Source organism: Garra rufa, chromosome 24 (genome assembly GCF_049309525.1).
Source record: "Garra rufa chromosome 24, GarRuf1.0, whole genome shotgun sequence".
Taxonomy (NCBI): Eukaryota; Metazoa; Chordata; class Actinopteri; order Cypriniformes; family Cyprinidae; genus Garra; species Garra rufa.
The window spans coordinates 29,709,837-29,727,053 of NC_133384.1; the positions used below are offsets into that span (position 1 = coordinate 29,709,837).

The 17,217-nt window shown below is 34.7% G+C and overlaps 1 protein-coding gene across 1 annotated transcript; it reads right to left on the reverse strand.

The window, feature by feature from the left end:
- Positions 1-1,521: 1,521 nt before the first annotated feature.
- cngb3.1 (cyclic nucleotide gated channel subunit beta 3, tandem duplicate 1) lies at positions 1,522-16,381 on the reverse strand. Its single transcript, XM_073831083.1, has 18 exons — positions 16,174-16,381; positions 13,960-14,026; positions 13,421-13,544; positions 10,498-10,658; positions 9,817-10,116; positions 8,126-8,334; positions 7,988-8,038; positions 7,274-7,360; positions 7,101-7,165; positions 5,821-5,943; positions 5,462-5,603; positions 5,228-5,387; positions 5,027-5,124; positions 4,165-4,248; positions 3,942-4,060; positions 2,464-2,616; positions 2,227-2,380; positions 1,522-2,092 (listed from the first exon to the last, which is right to left on the reverse strand). The coding sequence occupies exons 1-18, from the start codon at positions 16,312-16,314 to the stop codon at positions 2,066-2,068; spliced, it is 2,265 nt and encodes a 754-aa protein (XP_073687184.1). The 5' UTR covers positions 16,315-16,381; the 3' UTR covers positions 1,522-2,065.
- Between the last annotated feature and the right edge of the window lie 836 nt (positions 16,382-17,217).

A 17,217-nucleotide genomic window follows, 5' to 3' on the forward strand; every position in this document is an offset into this window, starting at 1 on the left:
GCCGGTGTCCTATAGAGTTTAGCTCCAACCCTAATCAAACACACCTGAACCAGCTAATCAAGGTCTTAATATGTTTACTTGAAACTTCCAGGCAGGTGTGTTGAGGCAAGTTGGAGCTAAACTCTGCAGGACACCGGCCCTCCAGGGGCCTCATTTATAAAGACTTGCGTAGAAACCATCCTTGATTTTATCTAAGAACTTTTCTGATTTGATCGTAAGAGCGATTCAGAGAAAACGAAAGTACCACGAAATCCATGCGTACGCCAGTCATTTGGTTATAAATCACAAATGATCGTGGAATTGTATGCAGCTAAATTTTCCGCCGTCGAAACGCCCCTGCTTAATTAATTAACATATAAAATGAGCTCATTCCTAAAGCAAAAACTCTGTGACAATGGCAAGTAAAAAGGAGCGCAAGAAATCAAATTATAGTGAGGCTGATCCATCTGCAATACCAGGCATTACCACAAGGAAACGGTCGTACGCCAAGCTGGAATCTGACGTGGAGATAAGTACTTTTCCACGTCAAAGACGGTTTTTATAAATCTGTACTTTGACGTGGATTTGATCGTACGAACACTCTAAGATCAAATCAGTGTGTAAGAAAGTTTTATAAATGAGGCCCCAGGACTGAGTTTGGTGATCCCTGACATAATGGATGGATGGATTAATAGATGTTTAGGTAGAGTTGTGTGATGTAAAGGATGGATGAAATTGACGTGATGAAATAAATGGATGGACCAATAAATGTTGTGGATAGATAGAAGGACGGACGAATGGATGCAATTGACAAATGGACGGATGGTTGGACTAACAGATGGATACAACTGACAAATGGATGGATGGATGGATGCTTAGGTAGATGGATGGAAGGATGAACAAATGGATGAATACAATTGACGGACTAACAGATGGATATAACAGACAAACGGATAGATGATGAAATCAATAGATAAATTTACAAGTGTAAATTTACACTTGGATGAATGGAAGATGAAATAAATTCATGTACTGATAAATGTTATGGATGGATGGGTGCATAGATGGATGGATGGATGGATGGATGCAATTGAAAAATGGATGGATGATTAATGCAATTGTCAAATGGATGGATGCAATTGACAGATGCATGGATGGATGAACGAATGGATGCACAGATAATTGGATGGAAGGATGAACGAATGGATGAATACAATTGACAGACGGACAAACGAACAGATGGATGCAATTGACAAATGGATGGATGCATAGACAGATAGGATGGATGAAAACAATTGACAAATGGATGGATGCATAGACAGATAGGATGGATGAATGGATGAAAACAATTGACAAATGGATGGATAGATGAATAGATAGATAGCTGATGGATGAATAGATGGATGGACAGAAGGATGGACGCATGGATGAATACAATTGACGGATGGATGGAAGCATAATTCAATGGAAGAATACAATTGACAAATGGATGGATAGATGGACAGTTAAATGGATGGCTGCAATTGACAAATGAACGGATGGATGGATGGATGGATGGACAGATGGATTGATGGATGAAAGGGATGATTCAATTGACAAATGGATGGATGCACAGATAGATAGATAGATAGATAGATAGATAGATAGATAGATAGATAGATAGATAGATAGATAGATGGATGAATGGAAGGATGGACCAATGGATGAATACAACTGACAAATGGATGGATGGATGGATAGAATCAATTGACAAATGGATGGATGGATGGATGGATGGATGGATGGATAGATGGACAAAGGGATGGATACAATTGACAAATGGATGAATGGATAAAATTGTCATTTGGTTGAATGAATGGATGATGAGTTAATGGATGGACCGATAAATGTCATGGATAAATGCATGCATAGATGGATGGATGCAATTGACAGATGGATGGATGGATGGAAGGACGAACGAACGGATGAATACAACTGATGGATGGATGGGTTGATGGATGTATAGTTAAATGGACAGATGGATGGAGAGATGGATAATGGATTGGTAGATGGATGATATTGATGCATGGATGGACGGATGTATTTTTCAGTTCTTTTTTTCTGCTGCTTGAGCCTACGGGAAAGAGAAGTGTTATTGTTATTTCAGATCTCTCAATTATTTGTATGCACACTGAGAAGAGTTGGTGTTTTAATCTTTGTTAAATCCATAGCCGAACACACATTGCATTACATCAGATCCTCACATACCTTGAGTTTCTCCAGTAATCCTCCTTTCCCAAAGCCTCCAAAAGCACGTATCATTTTCGGAGTGGGTGGCTTTCGTCCGAACATTTCCAATCCCTTCTTCTTTTCTCCTTCGTCTTTGACAGGAGCAGTTTTACCTTTGGCCTTCATCAGTTTCCTGAACAGAGAATGAATCATCCCGTATTGCAGCTACTGCATTTAAAATCAGTTCTTGAAGAAACAGCTCATGTTCTGACTCACCGTCCCTTCCTGGCCAGCACTTTCTGAGACTCGGGGTAATGGACCAGGATGTCATTGAGATCTTTCTTATCCAGTACGAAAAGGTTGGCGAATCCATGAGCAGCAACGTTAGCAGTTCTTCTGTTGCCTCCATCTTTTGCTGACTGTAAAAGACTGAAAAAAGCATTTCTGTTTTAGAAATTTTCTCTTAGACATTGTTCTTATCGTTGTACAAAAGTTTGGTCCCTAAGGATTAGGGGTGTGACGAGATCTCGTGGCACGAGATCTCGCGAGACTCCGATGTGTCCCGCGAGATCTGACTGGTCTCGCGAGAACGTGATGATATCATGGCAAAACATTTTGCAATGTTTAAATTAGGGCTGCATGACTAATAGTTATAAAAATATCACGATCTCTATTCAAACACCCATGCGATCTTATTCATGAATGACTGTGATTCAGCATTGTCTGTTACAACTGTTTCAGGCGCTCCACTGACGCTTACCATGTGAACGTTATTGAAGACATTCGAATCTGCATTCTTACTGCTGTGGTTTCAGAAAGCAACACAAACAGTCTTTTTAACCACATAATCATCATCATGTCTTTGTTACAGACATTTAAATAACATAAGTACTGGGATAAAAGCTTATAGTTTGGATATACACACTTATTGTCTACAGTAGCGATCAAAAACGAAAGTATAACAGGTATGTAGAGTAACGTTTATTCTCTTCACCAGGAGAGGGCGACAACTGCACGTTTAAAAAAATATTTGTCATTGAATTAAACATTCAAGAGATTCCAATAGTGAAAGTCTTTATTAATTGAGACACGGGCTCCTTCATTTTTTTTAGTTTTTTTTTTTCAGACTTGAGCAATGAACATTATTTCAGAACCAATAGTAAATTATGTCATTTTGTTTAATTTTCTAATCCTTTTTTTCTTCAGAATCGTGATCTCCAGTTTATAAAAGAAAATTGTTTTTCAGTTTACCCAGAATCATGCAGCATTTTTATTACTGCATATAATTCATTAAAATATAAGTTTAATTTCATAAAGTACAAGTTCATATCAAAATGCACCTACATTTTTTTTTTTTTTTTTTTTGCATTTTGTGTTTGTTGTTGAATAAAATACTATTGTCCCCTATATATTTCATCATTGAGGATTTATTTAAAAAAGTTAAAAAATCTCGTCTCGTCTCGTTCTCGTGAGCCCAAAATCTCGTCTCGTCTCGTCTCGTGAGATAAGTGTCTCGTCACACCCCTACTAAGGATGCATTAAAGTTAAATTAAAGACATCTATAATGTTACAAAAGATACAGCTTTGTCATCAGAGATGATACAAATATATTTATATATATATATATGTTATTACTGCATTTTTGATGATATAAATGCAGCCTGAGTTCGATTCTTCTTTTAAAAACATGAAAAAAAAATTGTACAGACCACAAACTTTTGAACGTAGTGTAAATTAGATTGTCTGTCCAGTACCTGATCTCTCCAAACACACAGCCTGCTTTTAGAGTCACAAACACAATGGTATTGTCCGGTCCACCGATGACCTGCACCGCTCCGGCCTTAATAATATACATTTCTCTCCCAATATCACCCTGTATGAAACAATGGAAGACATTTGCTCATGACAATCATCTGAATCAATGTGTTCAATCAACATGATATCAGATACATGGATGATTATATTTGGTGTTCTCACCTTCTTACACACGAAATCTCCTGGCAAGTACACAATGGATTTCAGACGTAGTAACATGTCCACAAGCATCTGGTTGTCACAGCCCTAGAAAAATATGTTGGAAATGGCAAAAAAAAACATGAAATAAAATCAATCCCTCACCTGCTCTAACATGGATTTACTTTATAATACTGCACCAGAGTGGATGTGATAGTTGCCACCAGTAGGGGGCAGTAGCGTTTTTTTCATGAGTTTTCATTTAGAATGCTGCTAAAGCCTAGCGCTGAATGTAAATAATGCCACTCGACCGAACGAAACTTGCTAATTTAACTGATTATTGCTGCTGAAAATGGTAAATTATCATCATGTTTGGGGCAGAACTAATCGGTCGGACCCAGAAGAAACATTTGGAGTACTATAGACCCCCAAAGGTTATAACAAATCAAGGAGAAGAGTGCACAAAAACTGTCTGAGGAACAAAAGGCGTTTGTGAAAACGTAAATCTAGGAGCGCTTCTTGGACTCACAACAAGTTTGTTAGAGGTGCTCTCGAAAAAGCAAGAGGAACTCCAAGGCACTCTCATATAGAAGAAGTTAAAAAGCCTTTATTGCAGCGGCTTGGTCACATTAAACCTTTCTAAAAACTCCAACGCGTTTTAGCAACAAAGCCCTCATCAGGGAGTCAAACAGTTCTCACAAGTAAGTGGAGGTACTTAACATCTAAAATCACCAATCATTTGGTTTAGACAGCCTAAATGAGCAGAAAAACTTATTCAGTAGCACATTAACCGTGCGATTCATGCTGTTTACATCCAAGTGATGTATGCAGCTAATTATTTGCTATTATTATATGTTATTATTTTACTGACAATGATCAGTTTTACCTTGAAGAGGTCGATCTTCTGAAAGGTGGCGAGATTGATGTCCACAGCGATGGCTGTTCTCATCACCAGAGGCATCTTTTCTAATAACTCAGATTCATCTGCAGAAAAATTGAGATTTTTACATCTGATCCATCGAAATTAGCGTCAATTTTTAGTAACTTGCACTATAGGTCTAAAACCAGCTGTATTAGAATGACTTACCCAGCATGCCCTGGGAGTCCCAGGTGTAGTTGTACCAGGTGCGCACTCTGTTCTGCACCAGCTTTGGGATGGTGTAGGTGTTCATATACTCCACACAAGCGTCCATAGAGGCACGGAAGTAGGTCTGACCCGCCGTAGCTGCACCAATGACATCTCTCATCTGGGTTTAAACACATTTTGATCAGTGTGGAGTTATTATAATGGGACATGTGTTATACATATTGAGTTACTTACCTGTCCAATCAAGCTAGAGAAGACAAAGACTCCAGTGAAGAAGTTCACCAGCTGGAAGATGATTTCAAAGAGCGTATGGGGCTCGGGGAGACCACCGATAGTGATCAGCGTACGGGTGGCGAAATAATAACAGCGGAGATAGCTTGGGAAAGAAAAATGATCAAATTATTATATTATTAAAATACTTTATTTATTTGTTTGTTTATTAATATTTAATTTTGAATGCATTTAATTAGTTTGACCTTTTAAGTGCAAATTATAAAATAAAAATAAGTTATATAATATAATACTTTTAGAAATTAAATAATTAAATAGAAATATTTAGAAAGAATTTTTATGAAAAAAAAAAGAGGTCATACGAATTTCCTTTTCCATCATATGTCCATTTAGTGCTGCCCAGCCCCTCGTATTCTGATGCCACATAGTAAAGGCAGGCATTCAAATGGAGACAGTAAAGCAGATATCCAGTAGTGCGGCCAACTCTGAAAAAGATCAGCATAACTATTATTATTATTGCTCATACATACAGATATGGATTTAAAAATAGCCTTAAACCTTGCCATTTTCTCATCATGACACCCATGGCAAGCCATTTTAGCCTAAAATATACTAAGCATTACTCGTCGTAATTGCATTTTTACTAGTAACAATTCTAATTAGAGAGCTCTACAAATTAATTTTTACTAGTCATATGTCTCTATTGACTTCCATTCATTTTTAATTACAGAGCTCTACAACAGAATTATTGCTAGTAAGAATTACAATTAGAGAGCTCTCTAATTCAGTTTTTAATAGTAACAATTCCAATTAGAAGCTCTCTAATTTAATTATTACTAGTAAAAATGCAATTACAGAGCTCTACAATTCGATTTTTACTAGTAACAATTCTAATTAGAGAGCTCTACAAATTAATTTTTACTAGTCATATGCCTCTATTGACTTCCATTCATTTTTAATTACAGAGCTCTACAATTGAATTATTATTAGTAAGAATTACAATTAGAGAGCTCTCTAAATCAATTTTTACTAGTAATAATTCCAATTACAGAGCTCTCTAATTCAGTTTTTAATAGTAACAATTCCAATTAGAGAGCTCTACAATTCAATTTTTACTAGTAAAAAAACACATTGAAGATATGTTTAATTGCAGAGCTCTGTAATTGAATTAAAGAGCTCTTTAATTCAGTTCTTATTAGTAAAAACTGAATTAGAGAGCTCTCTAAATGGAATTGTTACTAGTAAAAATTCTGTTGTAGAGCTCTGTAATTAAAAATGAATGGAAGTCAATGGACACACAAGACTAGTAAAAATTAATTTGTAGAGCTCTCTAATTGGAATTGTTACTAGTAAAAATGCAATTACGATGAGTAACACTTAGAATGTTTTAGGCTAAAACGGCTTGCCATAGACACCTCAAATTGCCCAACTTGTTGAGGAGAGGTGTGCTATGACTTTACGAAGCAGTTAGACTTATAATTTTGACCTAGTAGGTGTTAAAACTGACAAGAAATCCCATACTCATATTGAAGGAGGGACCTGAAGCATATCCATAGACCAAAACAATATAGAGTATTGGGGTAGGTTAGTAAGTAACCATATAGCTACCTACGAAAAGTCACTCATACATTTTCAGACAAACCTCCAGATATACGCCTTAGCCATGATGCTTTCCAGACGATCACTGAACTCAAAAAATGACTGATACTATAAAGAGAAAAAGGGAATATGCACATTAAACAGAGCTAAAAATACTTTAAAAAGAAATTAAGAATTAAAGAAAGCAATTGTGGTTGGAGAAGTTGAGTAACTGACCCGGATAAACCGGTTTATCCTAAAGATCGATGTAAACCCAAAGTGGAAACACAGCAAGTCAAATGGTATGATGCTTATTAGATCTGCCTGTTGAGAGAAAATATTAAGATAAGAAAATTCATTAAAATACATATATTTACATATAGACTTTTATTATATTTAGAAAATTATGTGCAATGCTGTTCAAAAGTTTGGGATCAGTATGATTTGTAATGTTTTTTAAAGAAGTCTATTCTGCTCATTAAGTCTGTTTTTTGAGAGAAAAAAAATACAGAAAAAAACTGTAATATTGATAAATATATTTGCAATTTAAAATAGTGGTTTTCTATTTGAATATACTTTAAATTATAATTTATTCCTGTGATGCAAAGCTGAATTTCCAGCATCATTACTCCAGTCTTCAGTGTCATGTGATCCTTCAGAAATCTTTCTAATATGCTGATTTGTTATCAATGTTGAAAACAGTTGTGCTGCTTAATATTTTTATTTTATTTTTTATTTTTTTAAAGTAATAATTTCTGAAGGACCATGTGACACTAATGGATGAAAATTCAGCTTTGTATTTTAATGCATAGTAATATAGAAAACTGCCATTTTAAATTGCAATATTATTACTTTTTTCTGTATTTTTGATCAAATAATTGGAACTTAGATGAGCATAAGAGACTTCTGAGTCCAAACTTTTAAATGCCAGTGTATATAATTTGTACACACCTGAAATCTGGCAGATTCTCTGTACTTCTGTTTTGCCATGATTCTGTCTTTCTGAGGAAATAAATTTGTAGGTTTTTGAGTGAATGTCCTGCTGTTACAATTCCAAAGATGTAAGCATCCATACTGAGATTTACTTACTATGATGTCTCCTGCTTTTACAAACTGTAAGCGCGGCTGAAACATGGTGATATCTATGATGTTCACAAGGTCTGCCAGGATATCAAAAAAGATCCAGAAGGGGATGGACGCAGGCGTGTGGTAGGGGAAACACAAACGTGCCGTGGCCAGCCAAACGTTGTAGTTAAAAGCGATTGTGACGACACTCAGCCATTTTATATACCGCCGATCTGATGAGAGAAACAAGAACAGTTACATTACTTTAAATGAGTCTACCCACTAGATTACTGTTATAAACATGAGTCACACCCAAACAGTAAAGGGGGAGGTTTTGCTACAATTTAATCAATCTTAATAGCTACTTTTCATTTTGTATTTAATCATTTATATGTGATATATAATTGTCGAAGCAGGCGCAGTAATATCACGCAGCACATGTGCAAATTCTAACCTAGCTTTCAACCTTAATTTCAGGTGCTGCGTGATATTACTGCGTCTGCTGCATGCATATTACAGCAGCAAATGTCCTTGACTATTACGCCGGAATGGGAGTGTAGTTCCTAATCTTATCGACCTAGAAAATCACAGCTTTACATTTTCTGCCGGTATTAGTACACAATATAAATACAGAAGAGTCAAGTTTTGAATAGGACAAATATCAAACTTGTTGGTCATTTTTGAATGCGGTGCTATTGGTCTAATAGGATGCAATGATCTATGCAAAGCTATGCTAAAAGTAATATTGCCAGAACAGGAGAACAGCTGAATGGATTTCAAAACGATAAAACTCAACTTATTCACTCGGGGGGAGTTGGAGAATGAGAGAAAAAGTGGAGTGTTCCTTTAAGGAAGGGGCGTGGCAGGACTGGAACATATCTAAGCTGTTCGTCAATTGCAATGCAGTGGGACTGCTAACCAATCACAAAACATTTTGTTTTTCGGAAGGCAGACCTTCATCAAACCCAGAAATAATCGAGCCATTTGTGCCAGTCTGGGGAGAAAGCTATTGTAATAATGTGAATTTCATGAAAAATAATGTGTTTATCGAACCACCAAGCATGAGAGCATGCTAGTGCACCCCCAAAACAAAATACTTTGTAAAAGAGCATAATAGGACCCCTTTAAAATTGATGTGGTTTGAAATTGGTAAAATGTGCTTGGAAAAAAAAAAAAAAAAATTCTGACCAGAATGTCAATGTGCCTAATAATTATGCACACAGTGTATACAGGCCACCAGGGCACCATACAGATTTTATTAAAGAATTTGCTGATTTTCTATCTGAGTTAGTGCTGGGTGCAGATAAATTATTAATTGGGGAAAACAGTCCAAGATTGTGGTATAACGAGCACACTTGTGCACTAAAGAGAGCAGCCCGGAAAACAGAGCGCATCTGGAAGAAAACAAAACTAGAGGTATTTCGTATTACATGGAGGGAAAGTACTTCCTCCCACAGAAAAGCATTAAAACTGCTTGATTGGTTTATTTTTCATTTATTTTAGAGGAAAACAAAAATAACCTCAGGTATTAATTTAGTACAGTGGCTATATTAACGGAAAAAAAAAAAGCATCAGCCAGTGTTGAAATTTCCCAACAGCACAGCAGTAATGACTTGATAAACTGCTTTACTACCAGGATCGATATCATTAAAGATAAACATTCAGGTCAATGTTTTATACTTCAAAAGGCATCCTCAGTTCTAATAGTTTCCTACCTGTAAAAGGGTCAATGGTTGCCCCCAAATATGCATCCATCTTGTCTTCAAAAGGTTTGAGAAGTGTGTCTATGCATGTGCATTTGATTTTGGGGCAGGTGGCTTCGGCTGCCTCCTTATCGGCCTTCTCCTTCTCTGCTTTCAGCTTTTCCTCTTTCTCCAACTTTTCCTTCTGCTCTTTTTCTTTCTTCGCCGCCGCTTTCTTAGCATCATCCTCTTTTTTCTTCTGCTCGGCCTCTTCTCGTTTTATTCTCTCAGCTTCCTGCTTTTTGATCCAGTCTTCCTTTCGATAAACCGGTGCTGGATATCAACAGCAGATCAAAGTTCAGAATACAAACTGATGGATTCCCTACTGGAAATTCCATGTTAATATTTTGTGCTGGACAAAATTGGTCATTTATAGTTATTTGATTGTCTAGATGGTTAATAAGAATGACTAGCAATGCTTTTGACCTGGTAGACAGCAACAAACCAGCTATATTTTCCAAAATCCAGCTTGACCACCTTAAGCTAGAATGACCTGGTTCTTCCAGCAGAGTAAATGAGTCAAACTGTTTAAAAACGTTAAGATTACCAACAAAGAAATGAGAAACAGCTGCTAGATCATTTATGTATCTTGCATTATTAACTTGTCCATCAAACAGCAGGATTCAGAGAGACTCTGGATGTGTTTGTACTCACTGACGGGTGGGCTGTGCTCTGGGGATGAGGAGTAGGGGTCTAAGACTTTCTCCTTAAAAAGCTCCATCCTCTCCCGTAGTTTTTTCACGATGTCTCGCAGCTGGTCATCGCAATATCTGTTGATGACGATGGGTGGAGTAGGTGGTGGTGGTGCATCCTCACTACATGAAAAAGACACAGAGGAATGAAGGTTTCATTATGTAAAAAAAAATCACTAGTAGCAGTAACACCTCTAGAAGTTGCAGTTGTAGTCCTGAGGATATTTTGTTTCCAGTTCTAAACCTGTAGGATAAATGAAAGTCAAACTTTGATTAATCATTCCAAAATATTGAAGTATTCAAGAAGTACTCATGGGTTTGAAAACTACTTTACAGAAAAGCAAGATGTTAATGTTTATAATATCTTCATATTTTCATGCCTAAGTCCTAGCTAACACAGAATGTTTTCAAAATGTTTTTCTCTCAAAGTTACAAACCAACATTTTCCCTATAACATTATTAAAATGTTCATTCAGAGTCTGGTTTTTAATAATGTTAGCAAATGTTAAGACAAAAGTGTTATTTATACATTGTTTATGGAATGTTTTCTAAAAAGTCTCTACTTAGTTTAGAATCTTCAGAGAACATTTAAAAGTAACATTCCTATAATGTTAAAAAATGGAATGTTCCCTTAAAGGAATGCTTCACCCAAAAATGAAAATTCTGTACCTCATGTCGTTCCAAACCCATAAGACCTTCATTCATCTTTGGAACACAAAATAAGATTTTTTTTTTTTTTTTTTTTACAAAATCTGAAAGTATTCTGACCCTGCATAGACGGCAATGCAACTGACATGTTCAAGGCCCAGAAAGGAAGTAAGGACATTGTTAAAAAAGTCCATGTGACACCAGTGGTTTAACCGCAATGTTATGAAGCTACAAGAATATTTTTTGTGCACAAAGTAAACAAAAATAACAACTTTATACAACAATTTCTTCTCTTCCACATGTGTCTTGGTACTGTCTTGAACACTCGTTGAAGACTGACATGGAAGAGAAGAAATTGTTGAATAAAGTTGTTATTTTTGCTTTTTTGAACCACTGATGTCACATGGACTACTTTAACAATGTCTTTACTACCTTTTTGGGCCTTGAACATGGTAGTTGCGTTGCTGTCTGTGCAGGGTCAAAATTAAACTCTTGGATTTCATCAAAAAAATCTTAATTTGTGTTCTGAAGATGAACAAAGGTCCAACAGGTTTGGAATGACAGAAGTGAGTAATTAATGACAGGATTTTCATTTATGTCAAGTTAATATGTTATGTGGTGATACTCAGAATTTTGAACTCTGAACTGGTTTAGAAATGGGAAACTTGACAAAGCTTTGCAGATCTTTTACAGCTACAGCCAACGAATCTCATGGCCTAAGACTTCTGATCTGATTTCAGATAAAGTTCAGCATACAGTCATTACATGCTCAGGACTAGACAGTGTAAACCTTTGCTTTGTCTATTTATAATCATTTTAATCTGTGCAACTCTGTATTTGTGTCAAATCATGGCCTTGCCATGGCTGCATGGGTGTTGAGTTCAGATAAGGAGAAATGCTCACATTTGTTCCTCTTTTCCAACTGATCCTGTCTTGTTTATTGCGGTCAGCAAAAATGGGCCCATGTAGTATATCAGTACTCAATTTAGTCTTACACCAGACGTTAGAATCAATACACACAGCACGTATAAGAATTATAACTGGAAAATGATGACTGCCTAGTATGCCTTTGTGTCAGCTGTATACTGACACAAAGCAAAATCAAACATATAAAAAAATAGAAACTCCTGTTTGTACGTGAGGAGGCTCTAATGATCTTCTTAAGTCGCAAATACAGCAGATCCCATAATCTACTTTCAGCTACTTTTGGAGTCACACACTGCACATCACTGAGTGGAAGATGATAGCAAAGATCTACTCTATATAAGCCAACAATGACATGAAGGGGCAAAAACACATAGTGACCCTGGACCACAAAACCAGTCTTAAGTAGCACCAGGTATATTAGTAGCAATAGCCAAAAATACATTGATTTCAAAATGATTTATTATGCCGAAAATCATTAGGATATTAAGTAAAGACCATGCTCCAGGAAGATATTGTGTAGACTTGATACTGTAAATATATCAAAACTTAATTTTTCATTAGTAATACGCATTGCTAAGACTTCATTACTTCATCTGGAAAACTTTAAAAGCGATTTTTTTTTGCACCTTCAGATTCTTGAACAAATATTGTTCTATCCCAACAAATCATACACCAATGGAAAGCACATTTACTTAAAAAAACTTGACCCTCATGACAGGTTTTGTGGTCCAGGGTCATATTTTTATTGACCTATTGACCCATTCCTAAAATATAAAAAGCAGATATATGTGCATTTACAGTGCGTATAAAGAAAATACTAAGTGTGATAATATAAAGACAACAATATCAAATTTGGTAAATGTTAACATTTTTTATAATCGATATGTATTTATATTTATCTATTTAAATATTTATTAAATAATAAATAATATAATTACTTATTTACTTAAAATACTAGTTGTGATGTAAAAAAAGACAATAGTACCAAATTTGTAGTACTGTAAATATTAGCTTTATTTATTTATTTACTAATTTATACTAATATGTATTTATTTAGCACTGAATATTTAATAATAATATTTATTATTCTGTTGTTGTTTTTATTGTTCATAATCATTTCTAATTTAAAATATATTAATGATATTATTATTTTAGTCTATTATTGTAGTATTAGTCTATTTTTCACTAAACCTTTTCTGTTGGCTCTCTAGCACCCCCTTGTGGCTCCTGAACCCCAGTTTGAAAACCACTGACTCTTACAGTATAGTACACACTACAAATAATGAGAACATTTACAGGCAGACTCTTACCCCTCCGCAGGTTCTGCTCCGGGATTGGCTGGATCAGCTGGTTTGGCCTCTGGTTTAGGGGGCTCTGGAGCAGGTGCTGGAGCCGGAGCCGGAGCCGGTGCAGGAGCAGGAGCAGGAGCTGATTCTTAAGAAGCAAAGGTCAGATAGATATTTTGGGATAGTGTAGATTTGATATTCCTAACATGTATTCTCTTTGTTTCTAGTATATAAAACATGCAAACAATTAAAGATGATCTCAATCTCTTATTAACAGCATATTTGCATGTGTTTGCTTATTTATTGGAGATGTGTCCAAAGTGCTTTAAAATGTTTTCATAAGTTAAGTTTCAGCTTTTCCTGACATGCTAGTTAATTAAGTACATTAGCAACATAATGTGGTCCATTATGCTTTTTCATCCAACCCTTCAAATGAGAACGTCTCTCTCTAGGACTCCAGATGAAAAAATTAATCATATTTTTAAAACTGTCACTTAAACAGTAAATTGCAGTTTCCCTTAATGGAACATTATCCTATGGACTGAAGATGGCTGAAGACTCACCGGCAGGCTTTTCCTCCTTTTTCTCTTCTTTTTGTTCTTCATCTTTCTTTGCATCTGTCTTTTCCTCCTGTTAACATAGCAAATGTTTCTTTATTACAACACATTTCCAGTTTATAGCAATGACATTTCAACTAAGAGGTGTCTCATGAACGGTTTTAAATACAATGAAATGCTGCATCTGTTTACACGACATTATGAGTAAGACATGCAAATGCAAATTATTTTATTTGTGAGCATCAGGGTTATTGTCTTTAACTGAAACCATAAAAACTTGAAATAAAATTAAATAACTAAAAAAGCAACAGTTCTAATATGTGTTTACTTTAAATTGAAGAGCTAAAATAACTAAAACTAAATGAAAACTAATACATTATATTAATAAATACTACAAAAAACTAAGAAAATTAAATGAAAAATAACAAAATTACTAAAACTTTCAAATTACAGTAAGAACAAAAAAAATATCAAATTTAATTAAAAAAATTAAATTAAATATATTTATAGAAGTTTATCAATTATACTAAAAAAACAATAATGGACATTGCTACAGAAACTTCAGTAGTTTAATAGTGACATACAGTAGTGGTTTTATATATTAAATATATGAAAGTATAATAAATGTGCATGCAGCAAATAGACAAATAATAAATGTAAATACATTTCCATTAGTTTATTTTTTCAAAAATGTAGATTAAAATGTAAATACATATATGTGGGAAAGAGCCATGTGAATGTATTTATTTATTTTGCAGTTCATATTCAGTCTTTTGGTATGACAAATAATTTATATAGTTATTTAGAATATTTTTATAAATAAATACGCTCATGAACACGTTTAACAATTAGACCAAGTAAAATAAAAAAATATTTTAGAGAAAGTATGGCATGTCAACTAATCTTTTTTCTGTATTGATATGCCTAAATAAATATTAATGATTAAATAAAAAAATAAATACAAATAATATATTACATTGCAAAAAATGCTTTTCTTACTTAGATTTACAAAAAAAATTCTAAAATCAAAAACGATTTTCTAGATGAGTAAATTTCTTGTTAACTAAAAAACAAGTCAAAATTAAGTGCGTTTTTTGCCTGAAACAAGCAAAATAATCTGCTACTGGGGTAAGAAAAATAATCTTTTCGGTTTAAAATAAGATACTTTTGCTTATCCCATTGGCAAATTATTTTGCTTGTTCTAAGCAAAAAACGCACTTAATTTTGACTTGTTTTTTTCTGAAAACAAGACATTTTTTACTTCACCTTCTTGACTCTAGAATTTTTTAGATATTTTGACTGGGAACAAGAAAAAATCTAAGGAAGAAAAGCATTTTTTGCAGTGTAGATTATAGTAAATAAATATAATATAGTATATGGTATTTCAGTAATCAAACTGACTTGTGTTAGTCATATATTTACATGTATTTATGCTCTAAATATTGTTAATATGTCTTTCAGACTAGTTTAAAAAGAAGTACCAGAGACGATTTTCCTTTTAACATATAATTCTTTATATAAAAATCCAAAACAGTATTACCCATTTAAAATTTAAAAGATATTACTTTTTTTAAAGGTAATCTAACCTCTGATCAATCTAGAGGTAATTTTTTACCTCTAGATTTATTACTTTATTAATCTAAGTAATAAAGTAGTAAGTAGTAAACCAAGCAAATATATATATATATATATATATGTGACCCTGGACCACAAAACCAGTCTTAAGTCGCTGGGGTATATTTGTAGCAATAGCCAAAAATACATTGCATGGGTCAAAATTATTGATTTTTCTTTTATGCCAAAAATCATTAGGAAATTAAGTAAAGATCATGTTCCATGAAGATTTTTTGTAAAATTCCTACTGTAAATATATCAAAATGTAATTTTTGATTAGTAATATGCATTGTTAAGAACCTAATTGGACAACTTTAAAGGCAATTTTCTCAGTATTTCGATTTTTTTGCACCCTCAAGTTCTAGATTTTCAAATAGATGTATCTCGGCCAAATATTGTCCGATCCTAACAAACCATACGTCAATAGAAAGCTTATTTATTGGGCTTTCATATGTTGTATACATCTCAGTTTTGTAAAATTTAACCTTATGACTGGTTTTGTGGTCCAGGGTCACAATATATATATATATATATATATATATATATATATATATATATAGGTGTTTACATGTGGGATGATGTTGTGCGAAAGCCAGATGGTCGTACCTTTGTCGGAGGAGCAGGTGGCGGGGCAGGTGCTGGGGTTGAAGCCGGAGCAGGTGCAGGTGCTGGTGTCAAAGGTCCAGGGCTCTGAGCTACTGCCGCCACAGTTTTGGGCCGAAAAAGCGTTTTTAACGTGCTGAACATGGCTGCACTGGCTCGAGCGAGGACGTGATCCCATCCAGATTTATCCACCTCTCTCTGATGTGTGAACTCCAACCTGCTTCAATTAATTCTTTGATCTCTATTAATTCCCTCTTAGGAACAGCCCTTTTCCCAGGGTTCATCTCAGTTTGACTGACCTATCACTGGCCTTCTCACTTTAAGTCAACCAATCACAATGCTTCTATTAATACTGCATTATAGAGTGAGCTGCAAAGGGCCATTTTATTCGCTAAAGCCAAATATGCAGTGCTTTTTTAATTGATATTGGAGATATTTGCTGTATAATTGGCTCAAAGTGTGCCATACAACACTTTAATAGTCCATTCGTGGGCTATTCTGGAGCTGTGAGCTATTTCTGCTCTGTTTGTGATGTATATTTGCTCTGGCTCTACATTTAGGTAATTAAAACTCTCAGCGTCCCTGCCAGACTAAAGAGATTAACTTTGAGATCCTACGGCAGATTGACTCGACCAGCAGTCCTTGCGGGCTGTGCAAAGGCTTAAGTATAAATAATACTCAATATTTTCAGAAATGTGACCCTGGACCACAAAACCAGTCATAAGGGTAGATTTTTTTGAAATTGAAATTTATACATCATCTGAAATCTGAGTAAATAAGCTTTCTATTGATGTATTTGTTAGTATAGGACAATATTTGTCCGAGATACAACTAAAATATGGAATCTGAGGGTACAAAAAAAAGTTCTATAGTACTAATAGTACTCATAGTACTAATCCAAAAATAAATTTTGATATATATACTGTAGGAATTTTACAAAATATCTATTAAACATAAAAGAAAAATCAATCATTTTGACCCATACAATGTATTTTTGGCTGTTGCTACAAACATACCCCTGCTACTTATGACTGGTGTTGTGGTTCA

Bases quoted from the DNA above. Each gene is read 5' to 3' on its own strand.
- cngb3.1 (XM_073831083.1), bottom strand. From the start codon at position 16,314: ATGTTCAGCACGTTAAAAACGCTTTTTCGGCCCAAAACTGTGGCGGCA. The intron at 5,604-5,820 runs GTATGACCTCTT...TTCTTTCCCAAG, and splicing joins TATGATGGAAAAGGAAATTC to CTATCTCCGCTGTTATTATT. The intron at 2,093-2,226 runs GTATGTGAGGAT...TCTTTCCCGTAG, and splicing joins GATTACTGGAGAAACTCAAG to GCTCAAGCAGCAGAAAAAAA.